General features: G+C 43.9%; 1 protein-coding gene across 21 annotated transcripts in view; it reads left to right on the top strand.

The window, feature by feature from the left end:
• HDAC9 (histone deacetylase 9) overlaps positions 1–19,307 on the top strand; it is an 885,788-nt gene that overhangs the window by 350,947 nt on the left and 515,534 nt on the right. For 18 of the 21 annotated variants that reach the window (XM_072650844.1, XM_072650846.1, XM_072650845.1 and 15 more), the window contains one exon: positions 5,535–5,597. In XM_072650844.1, the coding sequence (XP_072506945.1) occupies positions 5,535–5,597 (63 nt within the window). Of the gene's footprint in view, positions 1–4,886; positions 4,965–5,000; positions 5,060–5,515; positions 5,598–19,307 lie in introns of those variants that run through there. The other 3 variants (XM_072650851.1, XM_072650853.1, XM_072650858.1) reach the window with 3 other exon arrangements.

Raw genomic sequence — 19,307 nt, forward strand, 5'->3', positions numbered from 1 at the left:
GGAGAGCTAGGCCAGAGGTAGAATTGATGAGGCTCCACCATTGGCTTAAGGTCAGGGTCAAGGAGGAAGGATCAGAATCAGTCCATCAATCAGGAAATACTGAAAGCTTACTACTCAACATAAACCTTGGTAAGTGGAGGATGCAGAGACAGCAAAAATAGTCACTGCCCTCAGTAAGCTTACATGCTAATGGGTGAGACGGTGCTGACTTAGCTATACATAAAAATTAGTACAAATTAACCTTAGGGAAAAGCACTAGCAGCCTTGAGACTAGGAAAGACACTCTCAGATCCTTTGACTGGGACCACATTCTTGCTTAGCATTGTGACTCTGAGCAAGTCTGTTACTTTCATCTGTAAAGGAGCCTCTAAAGCCTCTTCTAGCTGTAAATAAGGACCAAATGAGGGGGAGGGGAAAGATACCTACTATGTCACAGGCATTGTGCTTAGAGCTTTACAGATATTATCTCATTTGATAATAATAAATGAGGTAACGAAGGTAAAGCACTTTGTAAACCTTTAAGGGCTACACAAACGGCAGCTATTATTATGAAGTTTTAAGTCAGATGGTAATTGGGGACCATTGGCAAGGGTTAGAGAATCCCAGAGACCTTGGATTAGATGGCGGCAGCAGAGTAAAGGTCCCAGGGGACTCCCAGCCTGGAGAGTCTTTCTCTTGGTCTTGTTCTTAGGTTGTTGTCACATGGAAGCCTATGTCTTTGGATTCCCCGACCCCCCACCTCCCAGTTCATGGCATCCTAGCCAACCCTTCTCTCCGAGATCTGGTCCTTAATGCTTCCTGCATTGCCTACAAGAATGGATTGTTCTGATTTTTTAAAAATTGTGTTTTAGTAATACACCCCATTGGCTAATTTGGAAAATGGCATTAGAACAAAGACACACGATCCGTTTATGTTTTTTAACCATCTCATTACAAGTTTTGAAAAAGACCGCCTCAAGAAAAAGCTGCCAAATTTCTCTGATCTCCAGGTCATTTATTTTCAGCGTAGTAAATATTTGGGGAGATCCTTTCTGTGAAGCGAAAGTGGCAGACATGTGCATTCCCTGACTTCCTTATACCACATCTGAAATGTAGTTCTTTACAAATCTAAAATCTCAGGACCTGAGTTCAAATTTTGATTCTTCCATCTGTGCAACCTTGAGTAAGTAACATCAGTCGTCTGGGCTTCAGTGTTCTCCTCCATGAGATGAGGCTGGGCTGGGAGAGAGCTCTGACCATGGTCCTGCTGGAAGCACATTGAATGATGAAGCCTGTGTTTAGTGACAGCTGGTTTTGGGCATGCTCAGAGTGCTTATCGGGGATCAATGGGCACATGCAGAAGCAGACACAAAATCTGTACAAAGCAGATGTAAAAATATCTTAAGACAGGGCACAAACAACCAGGGGATTAAAATAGACTTGCCAAAGGGATGCTGGAGTTGAGCTTTGAAGGCATCTAAGGATGCTAAGTCAGAAGTAAGAAAGGCATACTTTGCAGGTACAGCAATGGATTGTCATGTGTAAGACAAGGAGCACTGGAGAGTGAGAGCAGGTAGAGAGGAAGGGGCATCTATGCCAGGAAAGATAGACTACAACCAGACTGGGAAAGGCTTCCCAGGCAAACAGAGGAGTTTGTAGATGATCCTGGAAGCACTGAGGAGTCATTGGAGTTCTTTGAGAACTCTAATAAACTAAGTTACTTGAGGGTAGGAACTGTTTCTTTTAGCCTTTGCACACCCAGCCATAATTCTAGTGTAGAAGAGATGCTTAATAAATGCTTACAGGGAAAGTACACTTCCTTTTTTTATAACCTTTTTTATATTAGCTGTGCTCATCCTCCCAGAAATTAATGGGGATCAACCAAGGATTGACTTTGTTGTCTTCAGAGAAAATTGGAGTTTCTGGGAAATACTTGGATTATCCCATTTCATTTTCAATAAATTAAGAACACCTAAACTTTGTCATGAGTAGTTTTATGATAACCGAGGAAACAAAGTCAAGTTATGCGATTTATTAACAAGGCATGCAACTACAGAAGAAATCGGGTTCAGGGTCCCCCTCAGTAGGTGCAAGGACACCAAAGAGAGACTTATAAAGGCTTTTATAGCAAAGTACAGTAACTGTTCTTAGCACTTTTTATATTAAGATTTAGGGACTTTCTAGGGTATGTGGACTCTGATCACACCCACCTGCCTCCTGAAAAACAGTTAATGGTACAATAATAAATGATTTTCCCAAAGTCATGTGGCATATAGGAAAACTAAACTCAGGAAAATGAGATGACTCCAGCAGCTGTACAAAATGTCAGGAGATATGGAGTTAATAAAATGGAATTGATTTGTTTTTCTCAACTTGCTATGATGAAATGTTTGTGCTGTGGATCTTGTGAGAGCCTTGTGTTTTCTTTCACTGCCTTCTATGATCCTTTTAAGATCCACAAAGCTATTCTGAAATCAAATGAAAAATGTGATCTTTTCCATTAGTAATTAATAATATGTCTAGTTTGGATTACTTTCCCATGAAATATTAGTGGCATTAAAGACAGTTCTTCCTTTATGTAAGTGAATCATTCTGTAGAATTCTACATAGCGATTTTTATATAATTCAAATTTGCCCACCAATGTGGGGAAAGGAGAGAGGGAGGAAGGCAGGAAGGGGGCTGCATACCTGTGGAGGGAAGAGGTAGCACGTGGTTCAAGGACATATGAGGGCCAGAGACGGAGAAGTGAGAGCAGGGGGGACACTCTGGCCAGGGCCAGCCACAGAGGGCTGTGGGGGACGGAGCAGACATGGACACAGACAGAAGAGGCTGGAGGACAGATGATATCCTGGTGGTGGTGGTTTTATTCCCCCAGATAACTCATACACACCAAACAATGACCAGTAGTACTGCCAATCACTTAAGAGACATTTATTAAATTCTTCAGCAAACCAAATTTGTAGCTGCAAAGAAGATATGTTATGAAATGCAAATTACAGGTATGGATAATCTTTGGAGTACATTTTGTTTGTTAATAGGGTTGGGGAGAATGCTTATTCTTCCTGATCCGGAGATGTATTGATATACCCAAACTGGAAACTATTATTTAGTATCCTTGTATGAATGAACAAATGGATGTATGAATGAATGAATGGAAAACTGCTTAATACTATTTTCCAAGCACTGTGAATGGTGCTGGCAGATACAGAGAAAAAAAAAATGAGACAGTCTCCCTCTTCAAGGAGCATATATTCTAATGGGAAAGAAAATACATAGTGGAGTGATAGATAGCCAGGGAAGGGTGTCTTGGTCAAGGAAGCCACAGGGAAGCTGCCACAGAGCAAGCAATTGTCAAATCCTTTCCAGAATCCACGGTCAGAGCAATTGGACGACTGTAGTCCATTCTTCCAGTGGACCTGTGGTCTCCCAGATGTGGGCATCCTCTCCAGTGAAGATGATCAGAATTCATGAGTCCACACTGCACTTATCTCCAAGACTCATGTCTGTTCTGCCTTGGACAAGGATGGTTTAATACATAGCTAGACCAAAACTCAGGAAGATGTGATTGGGGCAGGTCACTTAACCTTTGTAAACCTTCGTTTCTTCATCCATAAAATGAGGATAATAATGGCACCTGCTTTACAGGATTGTTGGGAGGATCAAATAAGCCAACATTTAAAGTGCTTTGCAGAGTGAAAGTAAATCCAGTAAATGTCAGCTATTATTACTATAGAGAGGTACTTGGTGACATGGGAAGACAGTTTCCTTGCACTCCATTCACCTTCAGAGGAGACCCGTGACACATTCAGGATATCCATAACTTAGTCTTTCCTCTTTCCTCATGACTGGCCCATCTATCACATATTTCCAGATTTTTCCTTTTCTTAGATAACTGGAGTCTCTTGAGAGATGGATGTGCTACCCAGGTCTGCAGTTCTCATCCATATTTCCGTATTTAGAAGTCGCAAGAATCAGAGTCAGTAAAGCTAAGAGGCTATGTAATTGAAAAGGGATGCTAAGACAGCAGAGGGATTTGAGAAATGGACAACTGATATGCCTGATGAACACTTGAGCTGGGGGGGGGGGGGGGGGGTGAGGAGAGAGGAGGGCTCTTGCTTCCAGAAACCACCTCGCCCAAATAAATCTCCTGTCAGTTCTGAAACTAGAAAGGCAGTAAAGCTTCCAGGGCCACAGCCAACTGCAGTGCAGCCAGAGAAAGAGGCAACAAAAATAGCACTCCAGGATTGTGTGCGTGGGTGAGGCAGAAACCACACACTGGAGCAAAAGCTTCCAGAAGCATTAGAGAAGCAATGCGGAGCTCTTCGCTTTCGGCTTGCTCACCGTCTCTTAAACCAGCACCCGCACTGCAAAAATAAAATGTATAGCCAGTGGGCCCCTTCCAATCCGGGATGGCCGATGCCTGTTCGGTGCCTTTGCAAGCTCTGTGGTCCCCGCACAGGGCTCTGCCTGCATGAATGCACGCGTGCACACCCAGACGGTGAGCTCCCAAGGCAACGAGGCAGGCCGGCCGGCGACAGGAAGGGGTTAATTCCTTCTGAGGCTGTGCAATAGAGAATTCTGGTTGGCGAGATAGAGCTGGGGCCAGCTGTGTTTGCGGTGGTATTTTTAAATGCATTAATTCAGGCTCCAATCACTCAGCCATGCTTGACCTATTTTTGGCTCAGGCCGGCCATTGTTCTATTTCTGTTGCCTGTGGGCCAGGCTGTTGTTGATTCATATGCAAATGGATGATCACTCGCCTTAGCCAACTTTAGACCAGAGACAGAGAGAGAAAGGGGGAAGACACACACACACACACACACACACACACACACACACACGCACACACGCGCGCACATACACACGCACACACGCACGCACGCACACACGCACTCTCACACACAAACACAGGAGGGAGGAGGAACAGGAGGAGGAGGAGGAGGAAGGCACCGGGACCAAAACCACTTGTCGGGAGGGACCGAGGGTAATTTCAGCTACATCTCTATGGTCTCCAGAGCCTCTGGTGAAGCCAGGGTTCATTGGTTTCCTTCTCTTGTTAACATCAGTCTTCCTTCGCTTGTAAATATCAGTCGGAGGTGGGATGGAGGGGGAGAAGCGGGGGACCACAGACTAACAGACAGATAGACAAACAACCCTGGCTGCTGTTCTCCACCTGCTCGGCTTTCCCGGATAGGCTCGAGCCAGGAAGGGCTATCTCTCTGCTTAATTCTCTCTCTCTCTTTCATCTGTTTAGCTCCTGGGTGTTTTTCCTTCTGCAGCAGGTTGCCAATGCAATCAAAACATTTAGATGGGGCAGAGGGATGGAAGGATGGGGTGGAGGGTAGTGCATGTCTGCATGGATGGGGGGGTGAGGCACCAAGTTTCTCCTCTGCTGCCCTGCCCACCCTACTGGGAGCCCGAGGGGCGCTTCCCCCAGCCAGCCCCTGCTCCCTGGGCGAGCCGATGCATCTTCTGTAGCTGAAGCGGGAGGGAGGGCAACCTGATTGGAATATGCTGCACGCAATTTACGAGGCGGAATCCTGTTTTTCTTCAGATGGGGTGGCTGGTCGGGAGCAGCTGTTGGCTCAACAGAGAATGCACAGCTTGATCAACTCAGGTAAGAGATCTCCACTGCACGGTTCCCACGCCTCCATCCCCTCCCTTCCTTGGCGACCAGAGACTTCTGGGTGGGGGGCGAGGGATGGCGAAAGGGGCCGTCCGGCTGTCCAAATGCAGCCCAGGCAAAGAACCGCACCTTCTGATCCCTGGATTCTCCTCTCACTAAGCCGAGGTGACCGAGAACCCCTGCAGGGCCGGTCCTTCCATAACTTGGGCATGGTATACTCCGGGGCTGGCCAGGGGGACTTGGGCTGCTGCTTTCTCTGTCTCCCCTCCCCGCTATCCTCCGTCCCGGTGACCTACAAGTGCTGGAGTGTGGACCTCGGCCAGTTTGGACTGGAAAAGGGAGAAACAGGGGCTTGTGAGTCGTTTTTAGTTGTTGTCGAGGTTGCTGTTGTAGCTGTAAACTCGGCGGGCTTGGACTCGGGGCATCTGTTTAGACAATGCCCTACCTGGACCGGGCAGTCCAGCTGGATTTACTGGGTGAAAACGGGAAAATGCCATTTATTTATAGACCAACCCAACTAAATGGGTTTACTGCTGGTATGGTGGGTAGAGTCTCCTAATCCTCCCTAGTGTGCTTTGGATCTGGAGCCCTGAAGTTAAACTAGATGTTGTGAGGATGAGGAGAACCTTATTTTCAGATCCTTTTGGGGAGCCAGACAACTAGGATCACTCACCAGAAATCCAGCGAAATGGGATGGAAACAGGTGCATCCTTTCCAATACCTCTGGGCACAGTCCTGTGTAGGGAAAATAGCTTTGTTTCTGAGTTTTCTCAGAATGCATGAATGTGCCCAGAAGGGGAAGCAGAAATGGGATTGGTCTCTCTGGCCCTTTCTGAACAGTTTGCCTTGGGTAAAAGAGACTGGCTTGCTGGGCAATATCAACCTCCCTTAGATGAAGTGTATTGGGAGCCATTCATTCTACCTGAGGACTCTTCATGCTGATTTCCAAGAGAAAAGAATTAGGCTTCGAGGGCTCCCAGTTTAACCTATAATTGGCTTGAGACCTTTTCAGTGACATATCAGGTGGCTGTCATGCAGCTCTGGGCGACACCTTAGGCAGTCCACTGAGGTTCTCTGTTGAATGTGGCTAGTTTGGCATCATTAAGTGGGAAAGGAATATTCCACAGGTTGGCATCCTCTGGGTTTGCTTGATGAAACAGCTGTCGCTCCATTGACGGCACACACAGCTTTATCTTCTGAGATTATTTCGAAGTCAGATTGTGCCTACCCAATATTTTTTAACGATTTATTATATGCTTGCGATTCAACATCAATACAGCTAATTAAACTTGCTTTGCAATGATTTCTGTTTAAATGAATTCATTTGACATAGTATTGGATGTTCTATTGGATTTGCAATAGGACAGGAAAAATGAATATTAGGGGGATTAACATGGGAAATAAATAAATCTGTAATTATATGCAGAAGATACTATTCCGGGTCCCGGCATTCTCATGGAACTCAGAATAGATATCCTCTTTTGTACGCTTGGAAACGCTTAAATCTAAATGAGATTATCATCCTGAGGATTGCCTGCTACTTTCCCTTTAAGAAAATGACAAGCTCATCTTTCCTCTCCCCTCCCCAAAGGCTCCCCAAGACATCATTTTCTTCTTTGAACTGAGAGAACGAGCTGTTGGAGAGTGAGTTGACTGAACCCAGTGGGGATATTTTGACTGGTACTGTAAATTAAATAATGGTTTAAAAATAATGATTTAAACTCTACTATATGTAATCCTAAAGTGCCCATTGGTTATTAGTAGCTTCTGATCCATAGTTTATCTGTCTATGTCTTCTTCCAGCTGTGGGCTTCATGCCACACAAATGGAATGTTTCTTTCCTGTATAGGAAATACAGTTGAGCTCCTGAAGCCCATGTGTCCCAGCCAGCCAGGATGGGTGAGGCCCTAGGGGGTGGTACAGGTGTTGGGGTGTTCCCCCTTCTCCACTGCTGCAGTCAGGCTTTTTTATGGCCATGCTAACATATTCTCTTGGTCCTTTCTAAGCTAAGATTGACTCTGATGTTGTGGATGGTTTTGATCCCAAGCACAAACGATCCCTAGGAAAGAGGAGTGAGTTTGAGAAATGCCCTATTTTCCCTGTGAAATGGGAACATCCTCATCCAGCTTCCTCATTTCACACGTAAGGAAACAGAATCCCAGAGAAAGAAGGCAATTTGACTGCCATCCCACAGCACTAAGATCTTTGGCTCACAGAGATGTTGGATGTGAACAGGACCTTCTTCAATTGGCTGTGTTCTATTTGAAACATAAAAGATCACCACTGCCTTCTCCTTCCTGGATTTTTCCCATAGCCTATGGGTCTACCTAATAAAGGCTACATAGCACAGTGGGTAGAGCTCTAGACTTAGAACCAAGAAATTCTGGGTTCAAATCCTGCTTCAGACTCTTCTTAACTCCTGGGGAAAGCCACTTGACCTAAGCCTCAGTTTCCACATCTGTAAAATGGAGATAATAATAGCTTCTAAATCACAGGGCTATTATTAGATCAAATAGGATAATACGAATGGGAAAAAAAGATGTGCTAAAAGTACTGTGCTGAAACAGCCCCAGGCCCCAAGGGTGATACTATTGGAACAGGGAGAGTCAGCACTTATGGAAGGTTTCCATGGGCCTGAGGAAGGGGTGGCATGTGACGTACTTTGTAGGACTTGGACTTTCAGCCAGGAGTGTCCTGCACACATAGAATGTTATTGAAATATCTGTTTTCTGCAAATAGGGACGGTTGCTTTCCAGGGGATACACGGTTTGGTGCAGGTTAGGCAAGGTGATGTCAGGTCACTTCCTAGGCTGAGAGTGAATTGTCCTCATTTGGGTTATGCTCTTTGAGTGGATTTTTGAGTGCTGTGGAGGGGGTGATTCTCAGGCCTTTTTTCTGGTCTGATTTCTGGTTACGATTGCAGTATGGAATTGCAAAACAGTTAGGGTTGGAGTCACTAGTCAAGGCTTAGAGAGAAGGTAGGATGTTTGATTGTAGTGGAAAGAATTGAGTTTAGAGTAGGAATACGATAGGCAAATCATTTGCAGCTTTTCTGCCTCAACTTCACAGTCTAGAAAATGGGTAAAATAAAACCTCTCTGCCCTATCTCATCAAATTATTGGGAGGTTTCATTGAGCTAATGTGAAAATGTCTCCTTTGGTCAAGGACCTGTGGTTTTCTCAGTATTGGGACTCCCTTCTCTGGAGTAGGTTTCAAACCTTTAGTAACTTAGAGACCTAGAACTCTCTGAGACTTCAATCATTTGGCTTTCCTTGGATTACCCAGATAGGTAAGTGTAAGAGGTGATGGCAAAATACCAAGACTCAGCATTTCACAGCCTTGGTGATGTTAGCTCACATTTCTAGCCAATATTTTGGTTACAAAGTGAGTTTTCTCAGGATGGTCCTCTGATACAAAGTAGCATAAATGACATTCCCATTTTTCAGTGAGGAATTGGTTCAGAGAAGTTAATTAACATATAATCTCATAGCTACTAAGTGTCTAAGGCAGGATGTCTTCCTGAAGTGTCTCAAACTTGTTTTGTTCAAGGCGTTGGGATCAGGATCCAGATGCCTTGATTCCAAAGCCTGTGTTGTCTTTCCTCTACACTGATGTTTTAGTCTGTATGACAAGCCTTATGGCTACTTGGTTTCAAGTTCAGGGGTGCAGGATATGACCCCACAAGAGTCTCATCGAAGGAGCAAAGAAGGGTTTGTTGGGAGGATGCTCAATAGGTGTGATTTCAGCAACATCCCAGTGCCTTAGTGGAGCAGCCATATGGCTCCTCAAGGAACTTGAAGGAGCAGCCTCGAAGAGCCTCAGCTCCTGATGTCTGGGGAATGGGCACCTCCTAGGTAAATATCAGGGACTCTCACACCCTGTGCTATGGGATGCTCTGGCAGAGGGCATTTTCCGCCTCAAAGGAGCTGAACGAAACAATATGTTCTTCACATCCTTTTGAACAGTGTAGGTACCCCAAAGGGGAGATGGGGGACCAAGAAGAGTCTTTGGGGGCTGCAGAGGTATGGGAAATGAACCGTGGAAAACCGAAACTTAAGCCAAACTCAAGTCATGAGTACACCCCAAATTGAAAGGTTGTTGTCAGTTCCACATGCCTTTCTGCTATGCAGGCACTACTGTCTATCAATGTAATCACACTCTATGATCATCACAGAAAGAGAAGTCTTAGAAGATTGGGTACAGAACTGCTGTCCTGCACACAGGCTGGCTTCCACTACAAAGTGGAGGAACATTCTGAGAACTTATGTGTTTCAGATTTTCTCTATGCATGGGGGGGAGCTTTGTAAAAATATTTTAAAATTTTTAATAATTTTAAACAATTACTCCCAATTCTGACATACTGGAATTTTGCAGCACAGATCATGGTCATGTGAACATTTGACAGAAGCTTCTGGGTTTCATGAATTTCAAATGCAGTAATGGTTCATGTATTTCCCTGAGTGGCTAAAAAGTTGCAGCTTTTCTACTATTGACTCAATCTAGAAGCCTGTTTTCTGAAATCCTTTATTTCAACTGTGAAACATGCTGGGGGACTTTCTCCAGTACTGGGCTGTTGTGAGGACTGGCCGTTCAAGGCCACGGAGGAGCACACAGGCTGCCTGCCTAGAGCTTACAATTTTCCTTCTCAAACATGCATTTCTTTTATCATAATTTTGCAATCCATGAAAGAAACTGAAACTCAAGGAACCATTTTCCGTGTCAGTTGACAATTACCAATGGAGAAGGAAAGGAGCACCAATAGTTCTCTTGGCAAGTCAGTTTCTTCATCAGTTGGCCAGTAGGTCTCTGAGTCATAGATAGAATGAAATGCTCTCTGCTTCTTGGCTTTCTATTGGAAGCATTCCAGAGAACACGACCATCCAGACAAAACATTTGTGCAAGTCAACTTAGCAATTCTTTATTAAGAACCCACTGTGTGCAAGGTTGAGTGCTAGGCACAAGACACAAAAATGGAGGAGCTCTCAAATGTGCAAAAAAAAATGATATATCAAAGAAGACTCATATTTATATGATGTGTTTTTAATTCACTGGAGAGAGGAGCCAACAGTATGCAGTTCATACCTTTTATTATAGTTACTTTACATTCTACAACTTTTCCTGCCCTTTCTTGTCCTCATATTTTGTCATTGAAGCATGCCCATTTTAGTTGGCATTGATATCTCCTTGAAAAGCAGAGTGATTGTGGAACTGTGGGCCTGCCGTGTACTGCGCCTCTCATGTCGCTAAGTGTCCTCTCTCTTCCCCTTAACTATTGTTGTGCTTTTCCCTCCCCTCCACCCCTTTCCAGCTATCTCTCCTTTTAAGTGAAATCTTCAATGGGCAGGTTTGATAGTCAGCCAGCAGAGGTCTAATTATGAAAAGGCTGTGACAGAAAGAGGGCATTTTACCTTCTTGTGGTCACACAGGTGGCCCAGGCACAATTGGGGTTGGTCAGGTGGGAGCTAAAAAGGAGAGTGAAGTTAAATCCCCTCAGAAGACCAAAATAGACCAGCCTTCAGAGCATAAAAGGACTTAGAAAAGGTGTTTTCTGAGGAGGTGCCGTTCAAGGTTGGAACAGCATCTCTTCTTTTCTCTGAAACACTGCTCACTTCTGTGCGAGGCTAGAAAAATAGGCTATATTTTCCACAGACATTTTGTTTGGAAAGTGGGCATTAGCTCACTAGAGAGGTGGGAGACGTTGAGAGGTGGTGGTGGACTTTGGGTGCAGAAAGAGGTATACATGGTTGTTGTTTCGTTTTATTTGCTGAGCTGCACTTAGTTGTAAGAAATGGATCTTGGAGTATCTGGTATGGGTCCCTGGGAAGTAACAATGACATTAAAAAAAGGAGTATCAGTTATTTAAATAAATCAAAAATGGGAAAGAAGATGAGTTACTTCATTTACATGAAGATATAATGCATCATTTAAAATAGATGGAATTTTCCTTGTATTAAATAGAACCCCCATTAAAATGATTCTCTCCTAAATTCCCAGCATGCTTATGCAGTGTCTGCCTGGCCCAGAAGCCCCTCAACATGTACCTGCTTGCTTGGCTTTTACTGAACGCATCTCCTGAGGACCGTGGGGGAGGCAGCAATGTGTGTCACCAGACTGTAGCTCTCTGACACATTATACAATCTTTGAGAATTTCTGTGCCTGTTAAGAAGGGGATACTAGAGAGTGTCCCCAGGAGGGCATCTGATATGGGGAAGAGTCTTGAGGTCGAGGCATCTGAGGATGGATTGAGGGAACTGGGAAGGGTTAGCCTGGAGAACAAACTTGAAAGGGCTCTTGGTGATTCTTTTCACCTGTCACTTGACAAAGCCATAATCTGGCTCTGCCTGCTCAGTGACTCTTCCTATTCATTGGCTCCTCTTGCTCACTGGCTCTGGCTCCCCCTGCTCGCTGGCTCTGCCTGCTCACTGGCTGTGCTTGGTCCCAACACTGGCAGGCACGGAGGGGAAGTTCTTGGCTCCTTTTTTGAGAGAAGGGATTGGTTCACTTTTCATTTCCTTATGCCCAGCACATAGTAGGTGCTTAATGAATGCTTGTTGATATAGTGATTCTAAAGAGGGAGGTATAGCCTTGATTTCAAGAGGAAAAACAATTTGGAAATTCCAGCTCCCTGGGAGTGGAATGGATCCCCATGGAAGGGAAGGTGCCTTTGCTCTTTTGGGTGGGTGAAGGTCTCAGAGGTGTGAACCGGATTAGATCCAGGCTTCTCCACCTGGTGTCTCTGAATTTGCTTTTCAAAAACTATTTTGATTACTATATTTCAATACGTTTGTTTTCATTTGTCTCCCTCAGTATTTTGTCATTTAAAAACATGATTCTGAGAAGGGGCTCGTGGTTTTCATCAGACTTCCCAAGACCATGACTCACAAAAAAGAGTGAAGGAACCCAGGTGATTTCTGAACTCCTTTCTGACTCTTTCATCCTGTCATATGTTGTTATAATTATTATAGGTTTAGGGAAATAGACCTTCTCTACCAGTGCTATGAATACTTGAGTGTTATCTATCTGTATATATGTATATATATATCTACACACACATATATATGTGTATGTATCAGTGTATACATGTGTGTATATACACATATATATGCACATACATATACACATATACATGTACAATATCTGTTTCTTCTCAGAATGTTCTGTCCACAGTTGAATTGCCTGAGGTTAGAGGACAGTTCTGCCTCAGTGGACTGTTTTCTTCTGTTCTGTTCATATCCTGCTCTTTAACCTAGGACAGACCTAGAGGGAGACTTGACTTTGCTGTGTCAAACCTTGAGAGGCCCCCAGCCAGTGTATTAGAGTCAGTCTTCCTCAGAGAAGGTCCAGCCCATGCTCTCACTTTTAGCAAAGTGAGACTTAGAGAAGTTCTGACTTGTCCAAGGGATCCCAGCTAGTTAATGACAGGTTGAAGTAGTTGCCCTGAGGTTGGGGCTGGATTATAAGATGGGTGCAGGGCCTTTGAAAGTACCAGAAGCATTCCTTACCCAAATCCCAGAAACTCAACTTAATTCAAATCAGTAAGCATTTATTAAATGCCTATTGTGTGCATGGTATTATGCCAGGTGATAGGGCCATAAAGACCAATGGAAAGTCTCTGTCTTCTAGGAGCCCTTGCAGTAAGAAGGCAGCTCCTTCTCCAAGAGGACCAATGACATCAAGAGGGTGATGTCCAAGTGAATTGGATTTAAGTGAGGCAGGGCTGTGCAAAGTCACCAGCCTCACTCTCTCCTCTGGAGCCATCTGGGCCCAGTGCCAAGACAAACATTAGGATGACTGGAGATGGCCCAGGATATAGTGGGAGACCTTGGCTTTTTTAAGCTAAGGCCTTTCCCAGGTTTCAGTTTGCCTGAGGCAAATCCCATTCAGTGATTAGGTAAGAACTGAGGCAAAAGATGGCCTAGATTGCCTTCTTCCCAAAAGCAATCAGTCTGGGAGAGGAAGACCCTTAGAGTTTCTGGCCAGAACAGAAACAATTGCTAATTATACTCATTCTGAACCATCCAAACCCAAACAGTGCACAAGTGAGGCCTGGGCTACGGCCTATTCTTGGTCTGTCTGGGAGAGCCAGGGTGATTTGAGTTTAAAGGCATAGTGGAGGGGCTCCATTTGAATCCCATGGGCTTAATCAAAGACTGATTTTTCAGAGATATATTTCAAGGAGTTATAAATGAAAACTACATGAGACAAAAGAGTCCCAGATTTTTATAAAAATAAGAGATTAAATAAGCAGGGAAGACAAAATCTAGTTCCCAAAACCCAAGTTACCTTGTGAAGCATAAGTGATCCTTAGTGTCTTTTAGACAGAGCACCCACATGGAAAGGGTATGACTTCCCACGTGGACAGAGAGAGAAGAGGAGGAGGGGAACAGGGAAAATGGGAGGGGTAGGAGGAGGAGGAGAAGGAGGAAGAGATCACTTTCAGGTCTGTAGATGGAAGGGAGGATGAGTAGTAGGTAACTTCTGATTTATGATGACGACGACGATGATGATGACTGTTTTCAGAGCACCTTTAGAGTTTGCACAACACCTTACGCACATTTTTCAGTTTGACAAGCATCTGTTAAATACCTCCTCTGGGCCAATCGCCAACATTTTCATTTGATCCCTTGAACAACCCTGTGAGGTAGGTGTTATTATTTTGCCCATTCTACAGATAAAGAAACTGAGTGTCAATGGTGTTCAGTTATTTGTCTGTAACCATGTGACTCGTAATCATCTGAGGCAAGTCCAGTGGGCTCTGTCTTCTCTGGAGCAATCTTCTATTAAATCAGGTGGCCTAGAATTCAATGACATTTAAAAATGTTTTTCTGTTGCCAAATGGCCTGTGTTGTACTGAGGTGTTGAGGCAGGAAAGGGTTGATAATGGAATATTATTAATATTATTATTTTTTTACTTTTGGAGGAGAGGTTACTACAGCTTCTATAGTCAATGAATATTAATACACCCTGATGTTGAGAATAAAAATGCTTTCTTCAAGACTCAACTCCAATCCCATCTTCTTCCAGAGCCTTTCTCGGTTTTTTGATCCCACCCCTACCCCATCCTCCCAGAATTACTTTCCGTCTATTCTGTTTATGTTTTGTATCTGTTGAATTATGGGGGAGACAATTAGACTTTCATTTTCCTTAGAGCAGGGACTGTTTTTGCAATTTTTTATTCTTGTCACTTAGCACAGTAGTTGGCATATAGTAAACAATTAATAAATACTTTTTAGTTGATTAATTGACTGCCCATCTCTGATCTAGAATGACTTTATATTCCAATAAAGCAGTTCTACATGTGTGTGCTGTCTCCCCTGTTAGACTGTGCTCCATGAGGCAGGAGCTGTCTGTGCACTTCTCTGTCTCCCCAGGGTTTAGCACAATGCTTGGCACACAGTAGGCATTTAATAAGTGCACCCTGACTTGTTCTTTTTTGACTTGAATGTTCCTTTCAGAACGGCAATGTTGAGTTGTCCAAAAGTCTCGAGAGTTGTGTAATTATTATTGTCCAATGCTGGCTGGGTCTTGAACAAAAACCACAAAAACCTTTAAAGAGGGAATTTACTCAAGCTCTGAAGCCAGTCAGCCATTTTCTTAGGGTGAAATATTTTTGCATGCCAATGAGGTGGGAAATGCCCAGAAATTCTACCCCTTCCCACCTACTTTCCTCTTAAGCCCCACTACTGAAAGTAGAAACTATATTTTATTCCTAACTTTATTTCAGTTCTAGAAGCATCAGTGAGATGTTAATTGATTTCAGGTAAATGTTGGTGTATTAAAAGTGTTTGTGGTATGATGAGGTTTCCCACGTTGACCCCTGAATATGAGAATTTAATTAAGGCTGTTTTCGAATTCTGAGATTGAAAGCTTCTTGCTCCTGCTGTGCTCGAATTAAGCAGTCCCAGGCAGCCAGGTGTTTGTGATTTGGAGTGTCTGGTGGTCTCAGGAGAGATTTTGTGAAGGAGATAGAGTGAAGGGGCTGGCCCAACTTTATTTTCCAGGTCACTAGTCAGTCTCCCTACAGAAGAAGTCTGGGGGCCTAGTGCAGACATTCTACAATCATTGGAATTGGCCATGGTGCTGTGCAGAGTGTGGGGCTGGGAGAGTCTAGGGGGTAGGACCCAGAGTTCAGATCCTGTCTGCTCCACTTTCTTTCATTCCTCCCTGGGCTCTGCTTTTGATTCCTTGACCTTCTTTCTTCCCCTTGCCATTGCAGACTTCTTACCTTAGAGCTTTAATCCATCTCTGTGATCTTCTCAGCCTGGAGGATCCCTCTACCCCTTCAGCCTCTTCTTCTGATTGGTCAATGCTCCTTGGAATCGCCATTTTGAGAAAAATGCTCAGGTCAGCCAGATACGCCTTTGTTCCTCTCTGGCTTCCCCTTCTGCCTCTTAGAACTCATTTTTCGCCCATGCCCCACATAAGGACTGTCTCCTCCCCCACCATCTCAAGCTACCTTTTATATGTTGTCTTACCCAATTGCAAGTAAGCTTCCTGAGGACAGGCCCTGGCTTTCTTTTTACTAGTATTTGTATTCTCAGTGATCAGCACAGTGAGTGGCACATAATGAGTGCTTAATAAATGCTGTGGGGTTGACTGACCCTCCTCAGTCACTCTCCGTAGAATGAGGATAGTAATCAGACTTACCTCACATCTTGGTTGGCATCTTGGTCAAATAAGATAATTTAGGAAATGTGTTTTGTAAAATTAAAGAGCTAGACATTCCTGCTGCTACTGTAAAGGTTACTACTATAATGCTGTTTCCATCTTTTTCTGTGGTTTTCAGGTAGAAACGGTCCTGGGACAAATTGCTCTCTTGCAGCTCTTACAGGGCAGCTAGGTGGCACTGCAGTGGCTATAGAGTCAGATGGGAGTCAGGGAGACTCATCTTTCTGAGTTCAAATCTGGCTTCAGATACTTATCAGCTAAGGGACGTTGAGCAAGAACCCTGTCTACCTCAGTTTCCTCATCTGTAAAATGATCTGGAGAAGGAAAAGGCAAACCACACCAGTATCTTTGCCAAGAAAACCCCAGATGGGGTCATGAAGAGCTGGCCATGACTGAAATGACTGGACAATAATTCTCTTAGAGTTGACGTCCTATTGCACAGGAGGAAAAAATAACTGCTTTTGTAATTGAATAAATTATTAGGTTTTTAACTGATCATCTCTAGCCTGGCTGAGTGCTTTGTTCTCCTCCTTCTCCCCATTATTTTTGGAGGTGAATTCTAGTCTCGGTTGGCACTGGCTTCCTTTCAGGCCCACTTTAAACGTCACTTCCTTCTGGAGGCCTTTCCTAGTCTTCCCTTCCCTTCTAAGGTTCCCTTCAGTCTCCTTTTCTGTCTTTGCTGTGTACATATTTCTTTAGATGTGCTCTCCTCACCGTTCTTGCTTTTCCTGGCACAGAGTAAGTACTTGACACATTCTTGTTGATTCATTGAGTGTCCCAGACCCTCCTCGTTTGTAGAACAATATAAACGTTAGGGTAAAAATACAGAGAAGTGAAATTTATGAACACAAACTTCCTCATGTTTCTTAGCCATGGTAAGTTTAAGGTGCAGATAGACATTCCAGACAATACTTGTTCTCTGGCCCTTACCACTGATGGAGAATTAAGTTGGAGGGAGTTGCACACCTTCCTGCGATGGAAGAAGCTACAGTAACTTCATTAAAATATCCTTCTGATTGTAGAATAAAGACATGATCAACCTGCACACCTCTGGAAGAAGATGGATACTATATTCTTTTATTTTTATTTTTTTTTTTGAGGCATTTAGGGTTAAGTGACTTACCTAGCGTCACACAGCTAGTAAGTGTCAGAGGATTTGAACTCAGGTCCTCCTGATCCCAGAGCTCTTGCTCTGTACTTTGCACCACCCTAGACACTATGTTCCTTGATGGAGTTGTTGTGCTTTTTTGAAGGGGGTGTGGCTGACATTCACAAAATGAGTTTTACATATTTTGCTGACATGTAAGGTCTGAACATCCACAAAGAAATATTTGTTGGGAGTGGTTTGTGAATTCCCTCGTGAAATTTAGCACAGGAGAGAGTCTTTTTTTTCCCTGTAAGATTTTCCCCCAAGTGATAGTATGAGATTATCTGCTGACTTTTTAATTTTGATTGAAATTGTTTGGTTGATTGGTTTGATATTTTCACTCCTTTTTTTTAAAATTTATTTATTGATTTTTAGTTTTCAACATTCATTTCCACAAACTTTTGAGTTCCAAATTTTCTCCCCCTCCCCACGACAGCATGCAATCCAGGATAGGCTCTCATATACATTCACATTAAGCATATTTTCACATTAGTCACGTTGCAAAGGAAAATTAGAACCAAAATGACATGAACCGTGAGAAAAAAGAAACAAAACAAAAAAGAGAACAGATAAACATTTTCACTTCTTAATTTGGATGGATTTAGCGCTGGGTGCCATGTGAATATTCTTAACCTGCTTTGAGCTTTAAAACGTGATAACTGTATTTCAGTAACATTTGTTTCTTTGCAGTGCTCTGTTGTTTATTTTCTGCATTTAAAAATGTGATTCCAAGATGTTCTGGGCTAGTCATGACTCAGGCCCTTCCTCTGGTACTTTAGGTTCAATACCAGGGGAACAATGAGATATTTAGAGGCCATTCAACAGTTTGCTATAGGAAATTGAACAAGGCTAGGCACTGATACATCAGAGCAAAGTTCTCATGGAGAGTCAAGAACAGCCAGGCTTCTGAGAGTTCTTCAGCTCCTATTGGCTGGATTGGACCCCAGTGATGAGAATCCATGTCATCAGTCTGAGGGCCCTTGATCCCCAGCGCCAACCAAGTCTTGAGGAAAGTCTTAATATCTTTTCAAGAAGAAGTAGCCTAACCTTTATGGGGGGAGAGGTAGGGATAGTGCTTCCACCACAAAAGGGGTCCATAGGTTTCACCAGATGGTGAAAGTTACCTATGATACACACAAGGGTAAGTATCACTGTCTTAGGGAGGAACCCACTCTCTTTGCTGGATGGTTGGCTTAGCATGTGCCCAGGAGCCATGGAATTGAATGAATGGACAAAAATTCACCAATAGTCAGTCAGCTATGAGCCAGGCACTGCACTATGCAACTGGAGGTATATCAGAAAGGCAGACCATGTTTTCAAAGAGCTGATACCTAGGTCCATACAAGGTATATACTTGGTCACTGGAGGGTAGTCCCTGAAGTAATGCATCAGCAGTGGGGAGAGGTAACCCACATGTTAAGGACAGCTATCTCACTGAAGAAGGGACTGGTGCACTTCCTCACCCCTGTTTGAAACATCCTGAGCTTCCTTTAAGGCTCAGTGTTTATACTATCTATCCTGGGAAACCTCTCTTGGTTCCCTTAGGTGGCGATGCCCTCTCTCTCTTCCAAGTGATCACATGTGCACTTCCTTATCTATCCATGTGCTCTTTCTACCCCCTTGGCTGAAGAGAAGAGGGTAACTGGGACTAATCTTCTCCTCAGTGCCTTGGATGCCTTCTGTGCCTAGTAGGCTCTTTATAGATGCTTGTTGGATTGAATCAGATTGAAGGATGACTCAGAATCTTGGGAAAGCCTTCCATTCTGGCCTCCTGAGGGGAAAAAGGAGTGGGCTTTTCCCACTGTCTGTCCCATTTCTATTTCTTAGTGAAGCATGGATGTCTAAAAGGTAGGCCAAGGAAGAGCATGGCCCCCAAGCTGGCAAGC

The sequence above is a fragment of the Notamacropus eugenii genome, chromosome 3, assembly GCF_028372415.1.
Source record: "Notamacropus eugenii isolate mMacEug1 chromosome 3, mMacEug1.pri_v2, whole genome shotgun sequence".
Taxonomy (NCBI): Eukaryota; Metazoa; Chordata; class Mammalia; order Diprotodontia; family Macropodidae; genus Notamacropus; species Notamacropus eugenii.